This window comes from Mchenga conophoros, linkage group LG13 (assembly GCF_057382185.1).
Source record: "Mchenga conophoros isolate Kocher_MC1m ecotype Shallow Benthic linkage group LG13, M_conophoros_male_GT1.1, whole genome shotgun sequence".
Classification (NCBI taxonomy): Eukaryota; Metazoa; Chordata; class Actinopteri; order Cichliformes; family Cichlidae; genus Mchenga; species Mchenga conophoros.
Window position 1 is genome coordinate 25,975,367 of NC_140538.1, and position 19,158 is coordinate 25,994,524.

The following is a 19,158-nucleotide window of genomic DNA, read 5'->3' on the forward strand; positions in this document are numbered from 1 at the left end:
TATATACATTTAAATAATATCATGAGCATGAACTGTGTATTCATCCTGTACAGGCATTTAAATTCCTTCCAAGACATCTGAAATCACTGCTTTGAGTAACAAGCATGAGAAATTGCTTCTCAGTACCTCTTACATATCATCCGACTCCTAGCCTCGCTGGCTAACAGGGTGCACAAACGAGGGCATTAATCAGAAGTGACTGATTAAAAATATTGATTAGTTCACAATAATACTGTGTGATGATTAAGATGTGCTAGCTATAGAGCTAGAAAGCCACAGAAAATCATGCAAGGGCAGTGTGTATATTTTATCCTTTATCTAGTTTTTCCCATTTGGGTAACCACTACATGTACTCTGCTTTCAGTAACTGTAACTGATTACACCAGCAGGTCTAAGTAATCACTTCACTGTAATCCAATTACATCTAATCCCTGACTTTTTAATCTAGTTGACAGACAAGGTACATGAAGGAGAAGAAATTAGTCACAAGTGATTGGCATGAAATGCCAGATCATCTCATGGTCTCTGAAAGGATAGAAATAGCTGTCACATGCTATGCCCTTGAATGCTTTGATGCTCCTCTTGTGCTTCTGATTCTACTTGCAGTTTGGACACAAAGAGACACCCTGTTGAACCTGTTTTGTTATAACTGGATAAAACTTTGCTTACTTGTACTGCTTAACCTCTAACCTTGTCTTAACTCTGAAATAAAGGCCTCCTAAAAAGTGAAGCGAGTCAAATCAAGTCAGTATCGAGACTTATAAAGACAGCCTTCCTTCTTCTGTTCTCACGAGGTAAAATCTTTTAATCATAGAAGTGCAACTTGGAGGCTGAATTGAAATCATAGCTGAGAAGTGAATGTCTGCTTACACGTCTGATAGACGGCCATGAGACTCGCAGCAGCCATCATTGTCTCCGTGCAACGCACTGAATAGTAATTAAATATGCCACTTATGCTTCACTGATTCATTTCCTTCACAAATTTGGGTCTCAGCTGAATACATTTTTTCTGTGCAGAAGGGCTGTATTGTATCCAGTATGGCCTCATTACAAGGGCAGAAGGGCTTGTTGTGGGGGAGGGCAGAGGCCGTATGAAGGGGGGTGGGCAAAGCCCCCCACGAAGACATTGTGCTTAACATCACTAAATACCTCAAACGCCACATTGTCCTTTCCACCCCTCAATTAGTCAAGTTCCTTGTAAGAAATCTGTGCTTTCTTACAAGGAGATTTATTTTTAGAGAAAATCCTGCCCTGTGCTGGCAGGAAGCTCTCAGAAAATCTAATGAAAAACACAGCAGTCATGCAGAGCCGTTAGACACGAACCAACATCGGTTAACAAAGCTTCTCTTCACCATCTCACTGTGCTTTTTTGATGACTGCAAAAGGCTAGACCTTCCTGGGTCTTTTTGTTGTGGTGTAACTGTAGCTGGTTCTATCTTTGCTGGACACTGTCCAGCCGGAGAGCCTCTTTGCCCTGCCCTTAGGCCTCTTCAGCTAGTGGAACTCCATGCGGAGGAACGCCTCTTTGGTGACTGTGACAGGGAGAATTAGGCAAGAGATGCGGGTTCACTTGCCCTGCGTAGGGGCTTATCTTGGGCTAAGCTGAGGGACTAATAGCAAAGCCAGCCTCCGCTCCAGCCGGTCTGAGGGCACAGGGAGCCATCTGTCCACTCTGTGGATAACTGACAACAAAGGGTCATACGTTGAGCACGGACTACAAACTAAAGCGCCATTCTTTTTGAATACCAGAAATAAGAGCACGGAAGCAGTATTTTGTATATAAGGTCAGTACTTTAAACCACTCATTCTTGATGCATTACAGGCCTCGCACTGGGCTTCAAATGCAAGCTGGTGATTGTTCACTGAAGAGAATTTGTTGGGAACATTGTTGCATACAACAGTAACTTTGGGGTTTAGCCAGAAAGAAAGCTGAAGTTGTTGGTTGTGGACTTTTAATGGAAGCTGAGTAATGAGAGGCTTTGTTTTAATGCACTACTCCTGACTCCCATTAGGCTGAGATAATTTGAGCTGCTTGTTTTTCCTGTACTCTGTGCTGTGCTGTAAATGCATTTTGTTGCACCGTTCCCCTAAGAGATAGTTTGGGCTTGAATTAATTAACACATTAAGCCAGACATGTGATGAATCTCCAATACTGGAGGCTTTGTGTTGATGGAGGAATGCCACACTGAGAGGACTCACACTTATATACTGATATGTGGTGGCTCACAAAATAGCTATAAATAGCCATTGCTCGAGATTTTTAAGAAGCGAATGCTGTTGGCTTGTTGTGATAAGCGAGATAAGTAATTTGAAACATTGTCTTTTAAGAGCATTGCTCCTAAACTGGAGAACAATTGCAAGTCATAATCTCCTGAAATGCTGTAATTTTATCAGTACTGTTTCAATTTCAAAATGTTCTATCATTCTTCGTCTTAGCCTCCAAATTTGAATATATTTTCATATGAAATCCTTCAAGTAATCCACTTAGACATTGTTCTCCATTTCCCCCGAGGGATAATACCCTGTTTTTATTGTCTGAAGCACACTTCTGGCTGCCTGTTCCCGGAGCTGAGTTCCTGTAGATTATCTGTTTTATCATGTATACTCTGTGGGTGCTGTTGTGCACCAGCGTTTTGTTCGGGAAGTCTTGAGTGGGTGCCTGCATGCTAGAGGTGACAGAAATAGGTCAAAAGGGTCTTAGCATTAGCTAAACAAATCCCGGCCTATAGGATTAGACAGAGATGTTTCGCTTTATTCGATGTATTCACAGGAACTTTATAATGATGCACAGAGGAGAGAATAGCTGCGCTTCTTGTTAGCAGAAAGACACCCTCCACTTATTCAAGATATTGGTTGGATTAAGGCCTTTAGCCCAGTCTGGTATTATCAACACTGGAATGTGCTAAAACAATACCATATTGTAAGCTTCTCGCTGCTGCTGGGAAACCCCGTTTTTGTTTGCTTGTCATCACACTGATATTACCAACATTTTAACTGGATACCTCCTGAATGAATTTTGTTGTTAGTGCTAGCATGTCTTAATCAAACCCACACAATCACGCTGTTCTTCTTTTTTCTAGGTGTGGAATGGCGGCACAGAGTACTGTATTTATTGGTTTGTGTGAGTATAAAAGCTGGGATCTATGGGAAGGTCATAAAAATGACACTTTTTGTGAAACACTTGGCATTGAAGGGTTATCCATCTGTACATATGTATGAGGCCACAGCCTGTTAGCTTAGCCTGTTTCAGTCCAAAGGTCACTAAATCCTTGACTGGGTTCAACAGCTCCTGGAGAGCTCCACTGTTTGCCTGCCAACTGGCTGAGCCAGTGAAGGAGGCAGGCAGATAAACCATAGTGTATTGTTTTTGTGATTCATTCTGTTATTGATTAAACAAAGATGCAGAATTGTGTCTTCATGCTAAACTAAGCTGACTGGCTAGAACCCTACTTCATAAAGACAAAGGAATAGTGTCAATCTTCTCATCCTAGGGGCGTAATTTCCACGGGGGTCACGGGGGTTATGACCCCCCCAATAATCAGACCCTACCAATATAACCCCCCTAATAAAATTATGAATTATTTTGCATAAATAGGCCGTTAATGTCTTTACTCATTTCAAGTATTACCAGCAAAATAGTTGCACGTTTAAACAGAGATCTTGACCCCCCCCCCGCCCCTCAGCACAATGTTACGCCAATGTCTCATCCAACTCTTTATTAAAAAGTTAACAAGTGTACAATACTAAACAAAAGTCCTGATTAACCCCTCATTTCTGTATATTTTTATATCAAAGTGGAAAACGGATGCAGTGCCTTAGTTAAACGATAGATGGAAATACAGTAGACGAAGCAAACCTGACCACCTTTATTCTTCAACACAGCCTGAACTCTTTTAGACAAGCTTTCTTGTAATTTTTCTAAGTAGTCTTCAGCAATACTTCTCCTCCATTCAAAGCTCTTATTTAGATGTTGGCTGGCTTTTCTTCTTTTCTCTGTCGAGATGATCCCACAGTATCAGAGACGTTGATGACCAGGCTATAGGGAGACCAATACATGACTGATAGTGTTCCATTGTGCTTTTACTGCATTGGCAGTGTTTTTTTGGATCAATGTCATGCTGAAAAATGATATTGCTGCCCATCTGACGCATGGTGGGTGGAAATCTGACATCTCCAACACCACTGGCTAAAAAATACAGCCCCAAACAATGACAGAGCACCCACTATGTTTTACAGATGGCTGTAGACACTCACTGTTGTACCTCTGTCTGTGATGTACGTCTTCCTCATTTCATAAGACCTGATACTTTTGACTTTTTGTATAGTTCTTAAGTAATTCGGCCTCAGCCTTTTCTCCCTGTTTACTTTCCTTAAGAATGGCTTCTTCACAGCCACCTGTCCACTAAAAACATTTTTTTGACAAAGTCTTTTTATGATATTTTGGTATATGTGTATTATATTTTATGTTTCCTCATACATAACAACATACAATATGGAGTATATGAATGAAAATAAGAGAACAACTAAAACTAGCTTTTAAGTGAGAAGCAGCCAGTATTTAAAACACCTTCAGAAATCCTGGAGAACTATTGGTCAAACTCAATAAGTAAAGTTTGGCTCCTTGGATGCAAAATATAAAGAAATGAGAGATGGTTGTCATTAGGCATACTGTTAAAACGAGTAGGATTGACTTTAACTGCAGATTAACTGGGAGTACTTCATGCATGCTCGCCAACAGCAAGCCACTATAGCCAGTATATTCCTGCTTTTTCTGACATGACCAAGATTTCAGCTGAAGCAAATCTATCATTTGCAAAAAGGTTTTAGATAATGTCTCACATGTGAGTGATTACTAAGTTAGTCCACAATCACATCAATCTCTTGTTAAATTACTTTTTTTTTCTCCATTTAGATTATCTTGTTTATTAGCTACAAACTCTCCATCGTGCCCAGCGTTAAAAGTAAATAGAAAAATCACTTCTCAGCAGAACCATGATGATCTAATGAACACTGCGACCTTGGCGCTTTATAGACTTGAAGTCATCTCTCTGTCTGTTACGGTGCAATAAGCTGGCCGTCCTTCACTGCATCGAGACATTCTTTATTTGTTCTACAAATACAAAGAATTGGATACGCGGCCACAGCAGAGTCGACATTGTGTGGTGTCAGTGTGATATTAAGAGACACGTCTCTCTCTGTCTCTTTCTCACACAAACAGACACACACATCAATTGATCCTCAGGCCTCCCCAGCACAAGTAGCTTCCTTTATATCTTATCTTCTCCAAGAGAGTCACACAACTTGTATTTAGCCGGAACTAAAGACACAGTCCCATGTGAAGATTGCACGCAGCGATAGGCTTATCTTCCCCCGCTCACAACTAGATGATCAGAAGACAAGCAACAATGGTCCATGACTCTTCAGAGAGCATCATTTAAGTTAAAAATCCCCCAAAAGGGTACGTGGCTCCGTAAAGCAACATAAAAGTGAGTGTTCCATCTTTGGAGAATTTTCCACTTACTCAACGTTTATCCTCGTTAAGGTAATAATCCATAACAATTTCAGATGGAGGTCTACTTCATCTGTGCCACAGATGGATTCCACAGTGGTAATGCAGCTTACACGCACTTCATGAAAGCTTTTAACATTTATTTTGCCAGAAAGGTCTTTCCAGCTGAATCTTGTTGAGGAAAAGAAATGATGCATATTTCAGGCCGCTCTGGGAATTTAGCTGTAAACAGAAGAACAGGGTAGTTAGCACGAGTAGTGAGGATTACCCAAAAATCACAGGTTTGCTGGAAATTCAGAATAAAAAGATAAAAAGCAGCAGTACCCGATGGAGGCCTGAATGAGACCCTGTGCATAAATAGTCAAATGCTACAGCGGTAATGTTCACTTCAGCCTGCATGCATTCAGTTTACATGTTATTTCCTGACTACCTGACTATTTCTCGATCCTTGCAGAGTGTTTTACTTTACATCTGGGAAAACGAGAATGTCTGACAAGGAAGAAATGGCTTCAGATGGGAGTTTGAACGTTACACTGACGCTGAGGCTGCTGATGCACGGAAAGGTAATGGACATTTGTAAATAGTTCAAATCATTCAGTGCATTTTTGTTGTAATAGCCTAACGGTGTCGTAATAGCTTTTAAAATGTTTACATCCTGCTGAAAAACTGTTGAGAGAAGTCCCGCTGTTATCTTTTCATCCGCAGGAAGTTGGCAGCATAATTGGGAAGGTAGATTTATTTTACAATCCATCACCATTTATAGATTTTTTGGCTGTTTTATTTCTGTTTGTCTTGTTATATTCCTCTTATAAATCCAATCTAACCGACTTCTTTTCCTGCCTGATTTCAGAAAGGAGAAACAGTCAAGAAAATGAGGGAGGAGGTGAGTGTTTGCTTTGACATCTGTAATGAGAAAGGGCGTATAATTTCACGTTGTCAGGCAGATCGAATCAAATCACAGCTGGAATAACCGCGGGGCTTTGCTTCCAGAGTGGCGCTCGCATCAACATATCAGAGGGCTCGTCCCCTGAGAGGATAGTCACCATCACAGGACCTACAGAGGGCATCTTTAGAGCCTTTTCCATGATTGCGCAAAAGTTTGAAGAGGTATGCCCAAAAGCATGAAAGACACTGGCTGCACCTTTTCTCCAGTCTTGCATCACAACACGCGCACACACACAAAAAGACTTGTCAAATAACGCTGACGTTCCGTACAGTCGACACTGAAAAACAACATATTTTGGAAATCTCCCTCAGGATATTACCGCAGCAATGACAAACAGCAACGTGACAAGCAAGCCACCTGTGACACTTCGCCTGGTTTTCCCGGGGAGCCAGTGTGGCTCACTGATTGGCAAAGGAGGCTCAAAGATCAAAGAAATCCGAGAGGTATGAGTCGTTTTCTTTCTTTTTTTTCATGTTGCAGCAGGAAGTTGTTTTTTTTTTGCACCCAAACAAGCACAGAAAACAGTCTCCCTGGCACTCTGACACCCTGAGTATCAAACACTCAAGTCAAAATCTTCTTGTTTTTCTCTGCCTTAAACTACATGAAGCTATGTGTATGTTTTCTGGAGGGGTGGCGGGGAGGGGGGTGGGTGAAAATCCCATTGATTATGCCTGCGAGGATGAGCAGGGCCTGAATACTCATTCCGAATGGACAATATTTGTGTGCGCCTCTTCAAATATTGGAGCGCACATTGCTATTTGGCTTGCAGCTGCTCCCTGCATGTCAAAATGTGTTCAGGATAATTTGTGGGGTGCTCGAAACGGCATTTCAATCTGGGTGATGGCGTGCTCTTTTCAGCAATAAATAGCCTTTGTATTTTCTGTTGTCTGGTGATGTTAAGACCACAGGCGCTCAGGTTCAGGTGGCAGGAGACATGCTGCCGGACTCCACAGAGAGGGCTGTCACAATCTCCGGCACTCCACAGGCCATCACTCAGTGTGTAAGACACATCTGCTCTGTGATGCTGGAGGTAAGCGCTGTCAGCCAGCAGATGATCTTCACGTTCAGCGGCTCTATTTAGAAGTCAAGTATGTCACATTTATTTAGAGAGCAGAGGAAGGTAGTAAATTCAGGATGTCTTCAAAGCTAAAGCCCAGATAATTTATATTGATAGTTCTTAACCTTGTCTGTCTGATATACCCAGACGTGTATTATATAACAAACATATAAAACTGGATATTGATGCAGTACTTTTCCCATATCGTTAAAATGTCAGCGTTTAAATTACCACTGTACTGTCAAAGCCTCTTCACGTTTTTAGACCCCGTTTTAAACTTTTCTCACACTGCCCATCGCAGCACATGCTCTTAATGTATTCTGAGGAGCTTTGAGTTTGGATTTTGGGTTTAGTATCCACTTGACCTCTTTCTATTTTGATCAAAAACTTGCCAATTCCCCATTTTTAGCTGTGCTCCCAGTTGTATCGCAGTTTTCTTTGGTCCGATCTTTTATGTTACTTTCTCTGCAGATGAATGGGATATAAAAAGATTCAGGCAGTGCTATAAAGGAGGATATAAAACGCATCAATGCCAGTGAGAGTTCTTTTTCTCAGCTGCGCCAGTGAATAAATTTTCTCCCTTTTTGGTTTGCACGACTGTGTCTCCAGTCTCCACCGAAAGGCGCAACTATTCCCTACCGTCCCAAGGTCGTACCTGCTGGAACCCATGCAGTATTAGCACCACAGCACTCTGCACAAGTAAGTAGCCATAGGGGAGTTGTTTAGCTCTGAATTTAGCTTATTTAAAGACACGCAGCAGTTGAGTGGACTTATTATTTTGTGTGATTTCAAAATTTCACTGATCATCAGGGGGTGTTTCTATTACTAAACGGGCAAAACAGTGTAAATATTAGGGGTGCAACGATACTCGTATCGATATTGAACCGTTCGATACAGTGCTTTCGGTTCGGTACGCATATGTATCGAACAATACAACATTTGTAATTTATTTTATCAACTTTCCTTCTGACGATGCTGTCTGTGTTGAGCGCTCAGTAAATCTGCGTTCGACTACTCAGCCTAGGCTGCACTGTCGAGCGCAGATCCACTGAGCGCTCAACACAGACAGCATCGTCAGAAGGACGAGCGCAGGGCAAGCTAGCGAGACAGAAGTTAAGCTCTCCTTGCAACATGGCAAATTGAACCTTCCCCACCCTCATTCAGATGTGGCGTTTGGAATTATTTTGGTTTTCATGTGACATATGACCCTGAAGGTAAGCGCGTCATGGACTAAAGTAAAACAGTATGTTGGATGTGCCACGCAATGCTCAATTACATGGGTGGGAACTAGTGCGTTAGCGAGCAGTTAGCTCGTTAACGTGTTAGCCGTCTAGCCCCACGCAGGGGTAGCTCGATAACGGAGCACTAGTGGGAACACAACGAATATGACTGCACATTTACGCCGACATCATCCTAGTGCAAAGACAAGTGGAAGCAGACAAAAACAACAAGCATGCATGTTACAAACTTTACCCGAGTCATTTAGACAGCCGTTAGCACATGATTCTCCTCATGGGGACCTGATATGTTTAATATTGTGGCGAGCTCAGACAAGGAGGAGAGGGAGGTGTCGTTTGGTCTTGCTTACCGTGAGCTAGCCAGGGAGCACAGCCGTTTATTGACATCTGTAGAAGAACACTGCCGCTAGCTAACTCCTCAGCGTGGCAACCGCACAGCAACAACAACACACAGAGCGCCCTCTGACCCCGGAAGGACACACCGTCGCAGCGAGAAGGCGTCACCCGTCACTATGGCAACATAAACAAAACATAACTGTACAAACAGAACCCCGAACAGCCCTGACCCGCTACATAGCCCCCGCCTAAGGGGTCAGTCGTCCCCGACGACCCCATTGCCCCACACAAAGTCCTGCAAATGTCCAGGTGCCTTCTTTTGGCGCACCGCCGGTCACGACAGGCGGGGGAAAAGTCACTCGGGTCAGAACATGGGGTGCCACCATCATCCCACTTCTGACACCAATGTGGCGAGCTCAGACAACGAGGAGACGGAGGTGTTGTTTGGTCTTGCTTCCCGTGAGCTAGCCAGGGAGCACAGCCGTTTATTGACATTGCAGAAGAACACTGCCGCTAGCTAACTGCTCAGCGCGGCAACCGCACAGCCACAACAACAACACACAGGGCGCCCTCTGACCCCGGAAGGACACACCGTCGCAGCGAGAGGGCGTCACCCGTCACTATGGCAACATAAACAAAACATAACTGTACAAACAGAACCCCGAACAGCCATGACCCGCTACAATATGCTGCTGAGAATATAGCCCAGAAGAAGCGTATAGTATAGCTTTTATTTTGGAAAGAGCCATTTCTCTGTAATAAACTCTCTTTTCCAAAGATGAGTGACTCCTCAATCAGATACAGGTGTTACCGCGCCAGATCCGTGGCCCCGAACCGTAGTAAGGAAACCTCTGGCAGTTACTTGAAGGTTCCGTAACTGACTGTTGTGCCAAAAAGTGATTGTCTGCCAAAAAGTGATTTCCGGTATTTGCCAAAAAGCGATTGCTCATATTTAAAGTGCTATAAGTAACTTGTTGGGCTATAATATGTTAAACATATGTCAAATGCATCCCTTATGGATGACATAAAGTCATCTTGAGCCACAAACAACATTCGTGTAGCAAGATACAAGCCGCAATCAGTTTTTGGCAGCGACTTTTATATAACCTTTATTTATGCAGTAAAAAAAATCTCATTAACATTAAAAATGTATTTTGTAAGAGTAAGTTGCCCAACAGGACAGCAGAAATGGCAGCAAATATTACAATAGTTCTGTAAAAATATTTTAAGTGGGGATAAAGGACCGGATTGGTTATAATGTAAGTACAAGTTGTAAAGATACTTAAAAAACAGATAATTTTTTAATTCTTTATGTAACCCCTTCGTATCCCCTGTTCACCGAAGTCTATTTACGAACATACGTAAAGATATTACACATAAAAAATACACAGAAACACTGGAAATCACTTTTTGGCAGACAATCACTTTTTGGCACAACACCGGCAACAGCTTACTATACAGGTCAACTCCGCTAGCAAAAAGATCGAAGGAGGCGTAGGAAACTGCTTCACCGAACTTTATTTCTTCTCTAAGGCACGAACACAGCGTACAGTGGGCTGAAACAGTTTACTCACAGCGAGCATCGCCGACACAACTCTGGCTGTCGAGGGAGTTATTATATTCCTTTTATTTATTTTCTTTCCGTCTCTTCTGTAGCTAACCGTTACTTTTTCCCCTTCTCCGCTCTCTCTCTTCACACACACACACACACACACACACACACACACACACACACACACACACACACACACACACACCAGGCAGTCCCGCTACACACATCCCGAATACATTTCCCATCAGGCTTCATCCTTAAAGGGCCATGCCTGTAACACAGGGCTTGCAAAATCGGGCTAGCGATTTTTCCAGTCGGGCTACCAAAATCTATCTCTGCCCTGCCCGTCGGGCTATTGTAGGAAGGAAAAATATATGTCAATGCTTTTGCATTCTTTCGGAAATGTAGCTGGGTAATTATGTCATTGGCATCGGTGAGCCACTGTCAATATGTGACATATTGAAATCGCGTTTGAATTTGCGCTTGTTTTTTGCTTTCACTTTGCAAATATCCAGGTGCCTTCTTTTGGCGCACCGCCGGTCACGACAGGCGGGGGAAAAATCACTCGGGTCAGAACATGGGGTGCCACCATCATCCCACTTCTGACACCAATGTGGCGAGCTCAGACAACGAGGAGACGGAGGTGTTGTTTGGTCTTGCTTCCCGTGAGCTAGCCAGGGAGCACAGCCGTTTATTGACATCTGCAGAAGAACACTGCCGCTAGCTAACTGCTCAGCGCGGCAACCGCACAGCAACAACAACAACAACACACAGGGCGCCCTCTGACCCCGGAAGGACACACCGTCGCAGCAAGAGGGCGTCACCCGTCACTATGGCAACATAAACAAAACATAACTGTACAAACAACCCCGAACAGCCCTGACCCGCTACAATATGCTGCTGAGAATATAGCCCAGAAGAAGCGTATAGTATAGCTTTTATTTTGGAAAGAGCCATTTCTCTGTAATAAACTCTCTTTTCCAAAGATGAGTGATTCCTCAATCAGATATATTTATTTTTTAAATTATTTTTGTTTCAGCAACATTAAATTTAAAAACTGTACTTTTGAGTTAAAATATATATTTATAATTTTAATAAATGACAAATTAAAAAGGCATGAACATTTTTTTTGTATCGAAAAAATATCGAACCGTGACACCAAAGTATCGAACCGAACCATGAATTTTGTGTATCGTTGCACCCCTAGTAAATATATACAACCATTGATCATATTTACATGCATTTAGCCGAAAATTTAGGAATAACTTGCTTTTACATGAATAATTCACATGTTTACATGTTGTGTCTAAGGCTGATGTTTTCCACGAGCTGCCCAGGCGCTGTCCTGAATTTGGCAGAGTCTGCTTTGACCTATCAGACATCTGTTTATGTTATTGGATTTCCAGCTAATGGTCGGAGAAGGAGGGGGGGGGGAAGGCAGATGACATTTAGATGAAATTCCGTCAGATCTATAAACATTAGAGCCATGGAAAAGGGGAAAGGAATGGATTTTCACTGCACTGACTTTCCTCTTGATGGTCTGTGACAAATTCATTTTTCAAGTAACACGTTATAACATGTCTGCACCACCCGATTACATAACCGTATCTCATCTGTTCTTCCTTCCAGGCCTTTGCAATTCCAGGGCAGTATGCTTTTGCACATCAAGATGTAAGTATGTTCATTTGAGTGACTGACATCAGTCCTAATGACCTACTCCTGCCCACTCCTTCCAAGCCACCGATACGCCCTCTGTGTACCCTATTGTGCAAAGATCAAATTTCAGTAACCCTGATCTGTTGACTTTACTAACACTAACCCACGGTAGCAGCATGCACTGATTGAAATGGAAATGAAGATTTGCAGAGTTCATGATCACTTGTAGCTTTGTAGCTTGAGATGTGACTGTATTTTCAGATGACTGCTATGAGAAGTCAGCATGCTTTCTGAGGAAAATGAATCTCTTGATACTGACACCATGTGTGATGTTTGTGAACTTCAGATTGGCTCTGTTTTGTAGTTGTCAGCTCCTCTGAAATAATCCAGTTTGATTGGTTAGCTCTAACTTCCTTCCTACCCTGCAGTTGACCAAGCTTCACCAGTTGGCTATGCAGCATATCCCCCTCCCTTCCCTTGGGCAGAGCAACCCTACCTTCCCTGGTACGTACCCACGGCTCCCCAGGGAAGTCCATCTATCCCTCTCTCATCACTCCTCTTCGACTCACACCATCAAAACACTGCTGTCACTTCAGTGAGGATCAAGGATTTCTTTGAGAGTAGACGGTGGCTTTGCGGTGATGTATCTGCATTTCATCGATTTTCACAAGAAAATAAGATGAAAAACAAAACAAGAATAATCAACACAATTGTAGGTTTTTAAGGTTAAGCCACCCAGCTTTCTTTTTTTTTACCTTGAAAGTTAGTCACTGAAATATTTATCACTGAAAAGAATATGCGACAGACTGAAGCAGACAGAATGATATATAAGCTAAAAAAGGAAAAAAACAGCAGCTTTCTCTGACAGGGAAATGTGAAAAATGTCAAAAATATTTACAGTTTAGTAAATATTTAACAATTTCTCACCATTTCTCCCATCAAACCCAAATTTCAGCCCCATTTGCCCAGTTTCCCTCTCCAAAGAAAAACCAAACAAAAACAAATCCTAAGTTTTTGACCCCATCCTCCACCTTTTGCAACATTTCTCCTCCAAATCTAACACTGTCTTGGCCAGACCATCCCTGACCTCAACCACCCCACGTACTCATATATTCCGTCACAACTAACTCAGCACAATACATTACAATATTTTGATTAAATAGCGAGTATTGGTGTGGTAGTCATAGTCAAGCAGCATGCATGTATTATGTATATATGTATTGTCTTTTTAGAATGATTATTTTGCCCTATGCTATTTTCTGCTTCTTAATTTAGCAGTGTAACAGTGATAACCTAGACAAAGTAGGGCAACTTGTCGTGCTATGAAAGTGGAAGCCATTAGTGCCAAACTGTTGGTAGCGCTCCTTGTCCTACTTTGCAGGATTGGATGCATCTGCCCCCACAAGTTCACAAGAGCTGGCAATACCTAATGATGTAAGTGTTACATTGTTTGTGTTCTCCCGGCACTAAAACCTGAACTGATAATCTCCATGCATTTGGCTTCATTAAAACTTTCTAGGAGGACAGCTTTAATGAGGAATTGTTTGGACACAAATGTTTCACCTACTTAGCTGCGGAAATTAAATAGTCCTTGCTTTTGGCTGACATCGATTATTGCAAAAGGAATCCACAACAGATTTATTGAAAAGATGTCTGTGGACGGCTGTTAGAGGACTGTTAACTGTGCTGCTTCAGACACAGACAGTCCTGGTTTCATCTGTACTGAATCATGTCAGAACTTGATGTTGTAGGAAACATCTTTTTGGTAAATGCACTTTTCTTGCTGAGACTTGGATGAGTGAGACTGACTCTCAGGTGTGTAAACATAAAAACAAAGCCAGCAGCCTGTTAGCTAAGCTTACCATGGAGGCAGGGAAAGGGGGAGAAATACCCAGCTTTGGTCTGTCAATTCTGAATTTTAATGTTGTATCTTGTTAGTTTAATAATGACTGAACCAAACTGTAAAATCAACAAGTTGTAATATTTAATGGGTGTCTATTTCTTGGGCAAAAGAAGTGTCTTTCTTGAGCATTGAGGGAAAATAATGAAGACTCCAGGAAGTCACTGTACCATCCAGTTTCTTACGTATCCAGTTCAGAGTTGCAGAGATCCGCAGCTTATCCTGTCATAGGACGAGAGGCAGGGTACACCATGGACACATCACCAGACAACCATTCACAGCCAATTTAGAATCTCCAATTAACCAAAACCCACACGTGTTTTTAGACTATGGGAGGAAGCAGGAGTACCCCAAGAGAACCCACACAAGTGCAGGGAGAACGTAAAAACTCTAAACAGAGAGGCCCAGCCCTGATATGAACTCAGGACCTTTTTACCATGAAGCAAGAGTGCTAACAAACGTAGCACTACGCTGTCCAAACAAGCAACATAATTAACAAGAACCACCCTGAGAGCACAAACCTCTGTCAAGGCATCTCATTTTCTTACTTTTAATGGACTTCTACTGTATTTTATGCAAGAAGTTAGTAGCGCAGTTAAAATAACACGTTTTGGGGTCAATAGGCAGATCTAAAATGTAAAAGGTCAGAGGTCAGTTATCACTTTGACCTTCAGATCAATCTTTTAACCTTGAAGAAGAGGTCAGAGGTCAAAATCTTTTTTTTTTTTACATACCATACTTGTAAGAATCACAATTTTTGAGTCAAAAGGCATTTTTTCCAATTTTTGACCAATAAATCATTAAGTTGACCTTGAAGACCCTGGTAGGTCTAAGCCAAATTTTAATGGATTGTTAACATGACCTCGCTCTGCTCCCCTGCAAAGTTTTATCAGAATTCATTCAAACCTTTTTTGAGCTAATGTGTTTACAGAAAGAATGACACAAACGCTACCAAAAACATAACCTCCTCGGCAGAGGTAATTACTGAGCTTTGGAGGTGGATTTTGCTGACTTCACACTGTAGGAATATTAAGGTGTCAGAGTTTCACTGCACTACTTAGTGACCAAAATAATTCACAATGTTATTGCTGCGTTTACAGAAGAGTATAATGAAGTCACTCAGAGTAGATAGACAAGCTATCTACTTCTTTTTTCTATTACATAGCAGGTGGGACCCAGTGATAAGGTGCAACAGCCACTTATTCTCTTTGCACTGTCTCCCAGATAATAACGGCTGCTGCTGAATTATTTACCATATGCATATTAACATGTTATCATATAATTTTTAAAAAATAATTTCTTGTTTATCATCAACACTACTACTTCTACTGCAGACAGAGCCAAGATAGATGCTCTTTCTGTTTCTAATATATCATCCTGCCTTCTCATTTAACTCAGACAAGAAATAAACATATTTGCCAAAATACCAATCAGTTTGTAAAAAATAAAAGCCAGTGCTTTAGTGGTGATAAATTATGTATCATCTGTTTTATCTGATGGGCATATTGGACCGTAGATATGCTTTCTGTTGTCACAATAATGAAGAGAAATGTGGTTTCCCTCTACAGAAAACGGCCACGGCGGTTGCTCCCAGGTTCTTTTGTAAAATCTAATTTCTGCATTCCTGTTTTGTTATTCGCATGTTTCTGATCTCCAACTCCCAGTTCATTGGCTGCATAATTGGAAGACAGGGTAGCAAGATCAATGAGATTCGCCAGGTCTCTGGAGCTCACATCAAAATTGCCAGCGCCACTGATGGCTCAGCCATGCGCCAAGTCACGATCACAGGTTCACCAGCCAGCATCAGTGTGGCCCAGTACCTCATCAATGCCAGGTAAGACATTACGCAGGACAGCCACGTCCAGCAGGGCATCACTCGCAGCCTGATGATAAGACAGCCAAACACTGAGCTATTATATTGGGACAGAGATATTGTGCTCAGGGTGAGGCTGGATTTGTTCCAACTCACTGCTCTGTTCTCTTGACTGCATTAAAATCCTTATTGTCTCTGCTTTTTAACACATTCCTTCTTTGATTCTTTTGTTTTCTCCTTTCTCACCTCCCTTATCCTTTGTCTCTCCCCCCATCCTCTCCCCGTTTTTCTTTCTCCATTTTTCTCCTCTTAACCCTTCACCGTCTCCAACTACCCCTCCAATCGTCACGGCCTGCAGCTTAGAGATGGCTAAATACACAATGCAGGCCGCTTCCTCTGCGACCCCAGTTGACCTGAACATGAGCTTCTCACAGTCTGCTTCCACTGCCTCCACTTCTGCAACCTCTATGGCCGTCCTGGCGGCCACCACCCAAGCCCCCACCACAATTAACGTCCACTCTCCCTCCACCTTACCAGCCATCCAAAACCCACACTACGCCGTCCCCGTTTCCAGCCTGCTTGGCATGAAAACGCTCCCCGTGCTGGCCGTCCACCCAGCAGCCGCTTCCAGCCTAACGCAGGGTTTATGCCCTTACACCGCAAAAATGCCAACCTCCGGCGTCAAAAAGTCAGAGCGGCAGAAGTTTGCTCCTTATTGACACCTGCTTTTGAGCCCAGGCATCGTAGCCGACCGATAGGACCTAATTAAAAAGGATGGCAAGTATATAGGCCTAAAATCGGCTTACACCAGTGTGTAAGTTTTCCCCGTGTAACATTTGTTCCCCATAAATCAGGATGACATTAGACAGATGCAGAAAGGCTGGCAGTATCAAAACATGTTCTCGTTAATTAAATGAGGCAGTAGAGGTGCATATTAAGTCAGTATTATCTCATGGACATGTATAACAATTAATGTGGGTAACTCAGGCTTGTATTCATAAAAAAGCTATTTTTCAAATGGATTTGTGTTCCAGAGCTTTATACGAAGACTTATCCCGATGCAATTATTGACTTACCGTAGTTTTCTGTCTGTGTGACTAGTTTTTCCTAGAAAATGTCAACTAGCAATAAAAGACGTGGTGCTTTTGTTGGCAGCAGGCTGTTAAACCTTTGGTTTTTCACTGTAGAAGTTAAGTGTTTTTTGTTTTTTTGTTTTTTTTTTAACAAGGATTGTTCCACTCTTCTGTCATATTCCCCTCCCTCTCTTTCACTATAGGCTCTCATCAGTGCTAACAGGCTTGGGTGTTCTGTAGTAGCGTTGCACTGTTGCAGTTCTGATGGGATTATCTTAAAGCCACATTGGATTCTAGTGGATTTCACCCTACACAGTAATCATGTAAAGCAGGGACTGGCCTGACTAACTCTCGCTCGCTCGTACCGTACACCGGCTTGTTTCTTGTTTATTCTCCAGCCTCGGCGAGTGGGGGAAGGCTTCGACTTGTTTCATCCGAAACGGGGTGCTGATCAGTTATTTAAATAAATGTTTTATTCATGTGTTCCTGGTGTGGCACCCCCCCACCCCCACCCCACCGCCACCCACCAAAAAATACCAGAATGCAGATTTATTATGTTTGTTGATGAAATGACTTTGAAATAAATGGGACTTTTTACAAATGCAGATTGGTTGCTTTTGTTCTAATTTTGTCGGTGGTGAAAGAATTCCATGTTTTTGCTGATTTCTCCGAGTCATAAATATAAACCTGGACTCTTGAGGATTTCTCCCTTGTTTACTCGTGGCTTTAAGCCATAATTGTATATACCACACATACCCACTTAGCCGAAATTATGGATAATATCTCAGAGTGTTGAAGCTATTTTGTTGAATATACACTGTTTAGGATTTGTGTTTTTTATTCCCTTTGTAGAAATGAGGGATTCTGAAGCCTTCTGGTGTGATTCAGTTTTCTACACTTGGAAACAAACCCCATAAACAAAGTGATATTAATAAGGTCGTAAGATCAACTTTTATTCTTTATTTTTATCCCCCAAACACTGAATTTGCTTCCACAGATTGTACGTGTAAAACATTCAACAGCTGAAATATAGAAAAAATAGAGGGAGTCCATTAGCAGGACACAGCCACATAGAGACTAGCAGGAGTGCGAAGACAACTCTGCACAAACTACTCCATAGTATTAAGGATGCAGTTTGTTTGTGGCAGAGGGCATGCAGCTCCTGCCCAAACAAACTTTTCTACCTGCACTCTCCTGAAAGAAAACAGAAGCGAAGCTGAACCTCACAGTAAATATTCAACACATGCTGTGGCAAAATTCTCATGGGTGCAAAAAAAAAGAACAAGTTAACCTCCAGTCGTCCGCTCAACCGTGCTGCTAGTGGGCAGGTGGGGGTACAGTGCAGTCACTCCTTGTTTCTCCGTGTCCCTGCCGGCTTGTCCCTCTTTACCCTCGCCCCTTGGCGAATCTGACTTTGCTCCCTTTTCAGCGTAAAAACCCAGGAGGAGGAGGAGGGGAGCACTTCTGTTCCGCCTGATCCGTAGCAAGCCACGAGGGCCATTTCCACAGCAGGGCTCCAAATGCTGAAGTGGAGATAATCAATAGTTAATGGGGGCAGAAATGTAATGACAGTGAAGGATGACATTTCAACCTGGGGGAAGGTGTATGTGCACTGAACGCTGCTGCATGTATGTTGATGTGTGCCCAGGGCAGTTATGAGTTCACAGCCAGCTTCTAATGTTATATTAATGATTTCCTTTTTCAACCTGACACAGGCAGGAGTGAGCGGGCCATTGCTGGAGCTTGCTGCCATAATGCAGTTTTGGAAAAAAAAAGCTATTTAGAGGTAAATAAGAAAATAAATAATTTTTTAAAGGTGTACAGGCTGTCGCTCAGGCCCTGATGAAAAACGGCTGCAATACTTTGCAGACTTGCATGTCTGTGGTGCAGATTGGGATTTCTTCTTTTAAACTTCCATCACACACAATAAGTCTGTATGCTAGACTTTTTATTATGAAGCTTCACATTCATAATCCTTAAAGTGAGGCTTTATTCCAGCGTATAAGCAGTAAATATGCAACCAATAGTCTGCTCTTATAAATAATATCCCTTAGATTTATATTTCAGAAGCTTTGCTT

At 42.3% G+C, this 19,158-nt stretch overlaps 1 protein-coding gene across 4 annotated transcripts; it reads left to right on the top strand.

Moving 5' to 3' along the window:
• The first annotated feature begins 1,545 nt into the window (after positions 1 to 1,545).
• On the top strand, positions 1,546 to 17,666 carry LOC146561418 (poly(rC)-binding protein 3). Of its 4 annotated transcripts, none has more exons than XM_085297504.1 (14): positions 1,546 to 1,784; positions 3,081 to 3,121; positions 5,964 to 6,072; positions 6,215 to 6,238; positions 6,360 to 6,392; positions 6,500 to 6,616; positions 6,767 to 6,898; positions 7,357 to 7,485; positions 8,122 to 8,211; positions 12,268 to 12,309; positions 12,723 to 12,798; positions 13,676 to 13,728; positions 15,859 to 16,028; positions 17,284 to 17,666. In XM_085297504.1, the coding sequence occupies exons 3-14, from the start codon at positions 5,995 to 5,997 to the stop codon at positions 17,318 to 17,320; spliced, it is 981 nt and encodes a 326-aa protein (XP_085153630.1). In that variant the 5' UTR covers positions 1,546 to 1,784; positions 3,081 to 3,121; positions 5,964 to 5,994; the 3' UTR covers positions 17,321 to 17,666. The 4 variants fall into 4 exon arrangements, with proteins under 4 accessions (XP_085153630.1, XP_085153629.1, XP_085153627.1 ...); XM_085297501.1 differs by having other exon boundaries at positions 1,566 to 1,784; positions 16,366 to 17,658; XM_085297503.1 differs by lacking the exon at positions 3,081 to 3,121 and having other exon boundaries at positions 1,565 to 1,784; positions 16,366 to 17,658.
• Positions 17,667 to 19,158: the final 1,492 nt, after the last annotated feature.

What these genes read in the sequence shown, in the direction of transcription:
- LOC146561418 (XM_085297503.1), top strand. Translation starts at nt 5,995, where the DNA reads ATGTCTGACAAGGAAGAAATGGCTTCAGATGGGAGTTTGAACGTTACA. An exon ending in TCTGCTCTGTGATGCTGGAG is followed by an intron (nt 7,486 to 8,121) that starts GTAAGCGCTGTC and finishes CTGTGTCTCCAG; the next exon opens with TCTCCACCGAAAGGCGCAAC. An exon ending in ATGCTTTTGCACATCAAGAT is followed by an intron (nt 12,310 to 12,722) that starts GTAAGTATGTTC and finishes CCTACCCTGCAG; the next exon opens with TTGACCAAGCTTCACCAGTT.